At 34.4% G+C, this 7434-nt stretch overlaps 1 protein-coding gene across 1 annotated transcript in view; it reads left to right on the top strand.

Annotated features, from left to right (window-relative positions):
• Positions 1–7434, top strand: part of Sycp1 (synaptonemal complex protein 1) — a 154773-nt gene that overhangs the window by 80867 nt on the left and 66472 nt on the right. The window contains 1 exon segment of the mRNA XM_004648982.2: positions 3853–3934. Coding sequence (XP_004649039.1) covers positions 3853–3934 — 82 coding nt within the window.

Here is a 7434-nt window from a genome sequence, read left to right as displayed (position 1 = left end):
TGACTATGTAATTGTTTCACTCTTTATTCATGTTTGTAGGTGTTTTTCACAACCGTCTCTTTTAATACTTATGTACTTAAGTCAGCCAAGTAGAGCTAATACTGACGTAGTTTTTGCATATTTACATTTTTCATCTTTTCACTGTCATGAATTCTGAAGCCATTATGTTGGCAATACAGATATATCCTTATTTTGAATTTTGTGTAGAATGGATTTCAAGCAGTAAAGTTTATTGGATTATCAAACTATTTCCATGACTTGATAATCCAGTATTTTCTATTTATCAGTTATAAATGGTGCAATACAGGCAATATTACATGAGGGTGTTTGTTCTAAATGTTTTTGTTATTGAGTAGTATTAATTTAGCAGCAATGTAGAAAGCCTCATTGTTCTTATGATTTATAATTTGTATTTTTTGGATAAGTTTTTGATATTTTCCATCTTATTAGAATTTTTTCTTTAAAATTGTCTGCTTATTTCTGTTCTTCATTAATCTTTTGAGACCTTTATTATATTATGTATTTAGTACAGGGTCTACAGAGTCTCATTATGTAAATTGGACTCCTAGTGATCCTCCTGTTTTGAGCCTCTTAAGCACTGGGATCACAGGCATGTGTCACCAGCGCCCAGTCTCAATCACCATATCAGCGCGTCTGGGGCGCAGGGCTGAGTCCAGGAAGGCACACCGGGGATTGCACCCTGGCTGCTGCGCTCTGCCTAAGCAGGTGCTTTAGTCCTCTGAGCTCTCTGGTTGGCCCTGAGACCTTTGTTTACTGACTTGTTCAAGCATTTAAAATTTTAGTCCTTTATCTGTTTTGTTTATAGCATGTATTTTCTCTAACCTGTTATTTACCTTAACTTTATGGAGCTCTTTTATTATGTGGAAGGGTTTTTTGCCTTTAAAATTTTTTTGTAACTATTGCTTTTATGCTTAGCTATTCCTTGGCTTCCTGGAATTATATATTAATATTTAAGTCTTCAAAATTTTGTCTGTTGATATTAGTTTATCCTTCTCTTTTAAATAATAAAGATGTTTCAAGTAACCACTTCTGCACACAGCTATAAATTTATGACATGGTGTTTGATATGCAGTTTCCATGTTCATTATTTTCTAAAATACTCATTTTGTTTCCTTTTTGTCCATTGGTAGTTTAAATTGTCATGTATTTAGGGGTTCTTATTTGTACTTATATTGAAGTTTGATTCTTACATTAGGTTAGTGGTCTTTAAAACGTTCTCTTATTTTAAACTGTTTTAATTCTTTTTAGAACTAATATTTCCTCATAGAATAGATGATTTATTGAATTCTGGCATGGTGGCGTGCACCTGTAATCTCAGCACTAGGGAGGCTGAAAACAGGAGGATCACTGTGAGTCTAAACCGCATAGTGAGACTCTGTACCAAAAAAAAAAAAGATAATTTATTATATATGAGGTACTGTGAAAAAAATGTTGAGTGTAGTGCCTGGCACATAGTGCTTTAAAATTGTTGTAACTGTTTTACAGATTTAGAAAGTTGTCCTTTTTACTCAGTTTTCTTTTTTAGAAGTAGCAATCATTCTGACAGGCTGAAGGAAGAGAATCATGTTTGAGTACAACCTGGTCAAGTTAGTGTCTCAGAGTAGGGCTGGAGATGTAGCTTACTGCAAAGCTCTGGTTCATTCCCAGTATTGCCAAAAATTGCTGTAGTTTTTAGATTGCATATCTAAGTTAAGGCACTGTACAGTTCAGAGATGAAATGTGAAGACTCATTTTAAAGAGACCTCTTTTTAAAGAGTGCTGTATTATGGTAATTTGGGTAATACAGTTTTTCACTTGTATCTATTGTTTGGACTTATGTTACTTTAAATATGTACATATGAATATGATACTAGTTACAAATTTAATTTCAAAGAGTAAATACTGTGTATTCAGTTTTCACAAGGCTAGTTCCTTTTTTTTTCTTAATTAAACTGTTTATTGGCTAACTAGTATATACAGATTAAGTATGATATAATGCATCAGCCTTATAAAATTCAGAGTACAGTTTATATACAATATAATTATGTCAGAGCTTTTCACAACCAGATATTTAATGGATGTGCCTTGTAGTTCGTCATATGCTAGAATAAAGAATTCTTCATACCTTACTTTTTAGCAATGAAGTAGAATTTATGCTTGTACTGAGATAGGATGTTTAGGTACTCATAAAATACACCCACTTCCAGTTAGAGAACACAGCTCAGAAATTTTTTCAGCTCTCTGTTCAGCAATCTGTGGCTAGATAGTGGTTCTGTGAGGCTTGCCATAGCTTGGCAAACAGCATTTCATTCTATTCTCTATGATCTCTTCCTCCATTTTTTTTTTTTTTTTTTAGGGCTAGTTTCTTGACACTATCAAAGACTGATCACACTCAGTACACATTCGTGGTCACAAGGGAGACTGCAATTTTTTTTTTTTTTTTTTTTTAGGGCTAGTTTCTTGACACTATCAAAGACTGATCACACTCAGTACACATTCGTGGTCACAAGGGAGACTGCAATTAGAAAAAAGCTTCAAGTTTATAGATGAGAAAGAGAAAAGACAGGATTTGAATTATAATATTTTTGAAAGGGTGCATATGATATGGAATTCATATAAAAGTGTCTTTACCTGTTGTCCTTCTACTATCCAGCATCACTTCCAGATGCTATTTCTGGGGACTGAACTTGGGACCTTGTACTTGCCAGGCAGGTGCTTATTCTGTTGAGCTATATCCATGGCCCTCCAGATATTGTTTATGTTGTTTTTCCAGAGCTATTCTGCAAAACAACACAATATGTTTGTGTACATTTTATTTTAGTCATATAGTTCTTAAAATCACTTGCATTTAAGTTTTTCATTTGTATGTATAAAATCTTGAGTGTGTTTTAGTATAAGTGATGTATGACTAAGAAAATGGGCTGGGACGTAGCTCAGTAAAATAAGTGCTTGCCTGGTAAGCACAAGGACCTTAGTTCAATCCCCAGTTTGACCAAAGAAAGAAAACCTTACAGTGAAATAATGACTTAAGAAATAAGTCTAGGCTAGGGACGTGTCTGAGTGGTAGAGCTCTTACCTTGCATGCATAAGACCCTGAGTTTGCTCTCTAGCAGCATACACACAAGAAAGAAATATTGAGGGTGATTTGGCTATGTCATGTATCACCTCATTGATTGCCAGGGTTAATATAGCTCACCTGGCTGTTAAGACATGTGTCATCTTCTTGTTTAACTCTGTTTAGACATATGTTTCCCTCCCAAAACTGCATGCCTCCTCACTCCTAGTAGTAGAAGACTGTTTCCTTGGTCAGGGGTGCGTGAGTAGCAGTGCTCTTTTGCTAGAACTTCCAAACAAGCTCAAGAAATAAGGGCTGCTTTCCAGGGTTTTTTAAAAACAAAAATAATGATGTTAAGGATTTGGTTAATTTTAACTCTTTTATTGATACAGGGTCTTGCTACGTAGTTCCTACTTGTAGCAATCCTCCTGTCTCAGCCTCCCCTGTGCTGGGATTACAGGTGTGCGCCACTACACCTGGTTTTGAAGCAGTCATGGCATGCCCAGGGTTCCAGGGTTGGCACAGCATGGGATACAGAGGATCAAACTTGGGACCTTGCACTTGCCAGGCAGGCGCTTATACTGCTGAGCTATCTCCCCAGCTCTCAGTTCATTAATTTTAAAATAAAGATATGTTAATTTAAATGGGAATGAAAGTGTGCCTAGTGATGGCAATGCATGAAAAATTAACAAACAAAATGAAAAAAGTAAAACCAACAAAAAACTAGTCAACCCTGAAAAGTCTTAGGAAACAAAGTGTAATTTGGATTATAATATCACTCTTCCATCTTGTTTTAGGAATGAATTACAATCTGTGAAACAAGAATTAAAACAGAAAGAAGAAGAAGTTAAATGTAAATTGGACAAAAGTGAAGAGAATGTATGTTTTATTCAATAGTTTTATAGAGTTTCAGTTCATAAAAATGACTATAAGTCTGAAAAACAAAGCAAATTATACTATTGTGTAAATAAAGATGTAGGAATTGTTCTAAGTTATTAACCTTAAAATATAGATAAAATTGGGTTATTTTGCTTATCTATATCTGTAAGAAATAGTGACAATTGTTTATTTTATTATAAATATACTTCTTATTACATAATTATAGTTGTACCTTTTTTATGTATCAGAATTTGATATTTATATTCTACCACCGAAGTACCAATGCTGCGAATGTGATATGATAATATGGAACACAGGAAAAAGTTGTGTTGCACTTTGGTGATTTTAATTTCAACAAGTTCAAATAAAAGTTTTTTAGGAAAGACTGTTATAACTGGACTAGAATAAATTATATGACAGGATTGTGCAGTGTAGTATGACATACAGGATAAGCTTGAGTCTTTTGTTGGTAAATGGATATAACTAGAGGCCATACTCTTTAAGTGAAATAGATCAGACTGGCATGTGCAAACATCGTATTGTCTCCTTAGTGTGAGAACCTGAAAGAGAAAATGGAATCTGAAGGGCACAATGGATACTGGGTAAAGGGAATGAACTTACTCAAAAGGAAAGAGTTACTGAGTTGAGGACAGGAAAGGAAGTGGGAGGAAAGAGGTATATCTGTGTATGTAAGCAGTATAGTTTGGATAACTGTACAAAAAAAATAGGAAGTGGAGAAAAAACTGTACAAAGGTAGAACATGTTATGAAGGCCATGTCTTTCACTAGTTCAGTAGATACTGTTTTATCCTCAAATATGTGTCAAGTATTGTTCTGGATGCTGAGTTTAGAGTTCATTTACTTTAGTTGGACAGTAATGATTTAATGAAGTTTTTATTGAGATGAGACCTTTTATATATGAAAATAGAGTAAGGAGAGATGAAAGGCCCCAGAAATTAGAAGGCTGTCAAAAATAGTCTTGAAGACTACTGAAATAATCTGAGTGATAGGGATATATAATGCACTGTTAGAATGCTTGCCTAATATGTGTGAGCCATGGGTTTGATCCCCAGCATGAAATTTATTGTGAAGACTCACTTAGAGAGCACAGGTTCCTAAGTCAACCATTGTGGCCAGGAGACAAGTAGTCAAGTCAGACTTGAGTTGCATGCTCATTCCTGGAAATAGTTATAGGAACTGAAGAGTATTACTATATAATTTATAGTAAGTGGTTTTGCTTATATAGGCAAGAGTATTGCTGGCCAGACCAAAACATATGTTACATATATGGATGCTTTGGAAGTCAACAGAAAGGACATCTAAATTGGATATGGTTACTCATGCCTGTTAATCCAACACCTAGGAGGTTGAAGTAGGAAGATTACCACAAGTTCGAGGCCAGCCTGAACTACATAGTCAAACCTGTCTTAAAAAAAAAAACAAAACAACAAAACCCAAAATAGCACAAAACAAAAAAAGGATGAACATGTAATCCAAACTTAGACCAGAGCAAGTTTCTTAAAAGAAATAACATTCAGGGGCCTGGGGAGATGGCTCAGTAGAAAAAGCGCTTGCCTGGCAAGTGCAAGGGCCTGAGCTCAATCCCCAGTTCCGCAAAAATGATATAACTCACTTAGATTAATAGGGTTTATTGGAAGGTAGCAAGGTGGACCCCAATATAATAGAAAAGGAATAATCCAAGTTAAAAAAGTCACATATTTATCTGGGAAGGTGTGGAAGTATGAGAGAGTATGGCATACTTAAGAAACTATAACTTCATTATGTTGGAAAGATAAAGTTAAGGTGGTGGTGATAGTGCAGAGAGTGGGGAAAGGTGAGTGTATAGAAGTTGGATCATTTAAGTTCTACATGACTAGTAAAGAAATTGAAGGTTATTAGAGAGTTTTGACTTGAGGGTTAATTATATTTATGCTTTAGAAAGATACTAGACTACTGGAATAGTGCAAAGATAAACTAATCTTAAGATTCTTTATGGTGGACCATATGTATATAAATTATTTTTACGTCAAAAAGTAGTAGAGCTGTTCTTCTTGACTTTAGATTGTATCACATATTGCCCCCCAAAAGCTATTTCTAATTTCAACTTTATTAATTTCATCCTGAAAAAATGAATTCAATGTATTAAATACTTGGATGCAATTTACTAAAAAAACTTTGTATCAGAGGCTGCTTCATTGTACTTGTGGTAGGAAAAAACCAAATTTGATGTTTAATGTAAAGTCTTCTCTAACATTTTACAGTATTTTTTGACAGTGTCGAAGGTATTAGTGATGAGTTAAGGAAAACACAAAATACAAATTAAGATTTTTAACTTATTCAGGTTTCCAGAAAAAAAAAGAAATTCAAGTTGCAGATAGTTTCAGTTTGGCTGACATTGCAGTTCCTTTTTTCTAATCCTATTACCTTAGTTCAGATATTATTTCATTTCACACTTTACCTGTTTGACCTTGTGTTCCTAATATCTAAACTGAAGGTAATACTTGTTTCTAGATTGTTGCAAGGATCAGATTAACAAATGCCTGTGAAAGATATATTTGAGACATTATATATTTTTGTATAAATTTGCGCATATTTTGTACTATAGTAATGTCAGTAAAGATGATTTGTAGGAAAAGATAGCAAGATAAACTCTCAGGAATAATAGGTTTTGATGGCATGAAGAATAGAGAACTAAGAGATACATGCAACACTTGCTCTTTCTGACAAAAGTAGCAAGTATTTTGACAGTGTCTTGGGCTGGCGAGAAAGCTCAGCAGACGAAAATGTATATAAAACATATACAGGACAGGTTTTAAATTTTTTTTTTAAAAAAATCATTTATTTGTTTGTTTGTTTGGTATAGGGTCTTGCTATGTAGCTCAGACTTGTAGTGATCCTTCAGTCTCAGCACTTAGATTACAGGCGTGTGCTACCACTCCTGGTTTCAGGGCTGGCCTGATACGGAGATCCAACAGGGTCCTTGTGCTTGCCAGGCAGGCACTTGGACTGCCAAGCTGTCTCTCCAGTCCTACAAGACAGTTTTTAAAAATTCACATAAACACTAGTAAGTCAGGTAGAATAATGCATGATCTTATGCTATCAGTGAGAAACATTAACATATGAGCACTAACCTGAAGATGATTTTTTAATTGATACATGTATGGTGTACAGAGTTTTGATATATGTATACATATATATGTATATGTAATTGTGATACAATTAAATTGGTAAACATATCCATCACTTAACATGCAAAGATGATTAGGTTTTTGTAAAAAGGACCACAAAATAAATTGGGAGTTATGATAGCTATGTGTTATAGAAGTCTAAGTTTTATAATTTCATTTATAAAAGATACAGAGGAAAATATCAATTGTGTTAACTTTTTTTTGTTTTTGAGGAACCGGGGATTGAACTCAGGCCCTTTTGCTTGCCAGGGAAGCACTTATTCCACTGAGCCATCTCCCGGGCCCCTTGTGTTAACTTTTTTTTTTTTTTTTT

The sequence above is a fragment of the Octodon degus genome, unplaced genomic scaffold, assembly GCF_000260255.1.
Source record: "Octodon degus isolate 3935 unplaced genomic scaffold, OctDeg1.0 scaffold00140, whole genome shotgun sequence".
Classification (NCBI taxonomy): Eukaryota; Metazoa; Chordata; class Mammalia; order Rodentia; family Octodontidae; genus Octodon; species Octodon degus.
The sequence above is the reverse complement of the archived record's forward strand: the minus strand, read 5'-3'. Positions and strand labels throughout refer to the sequence as shown.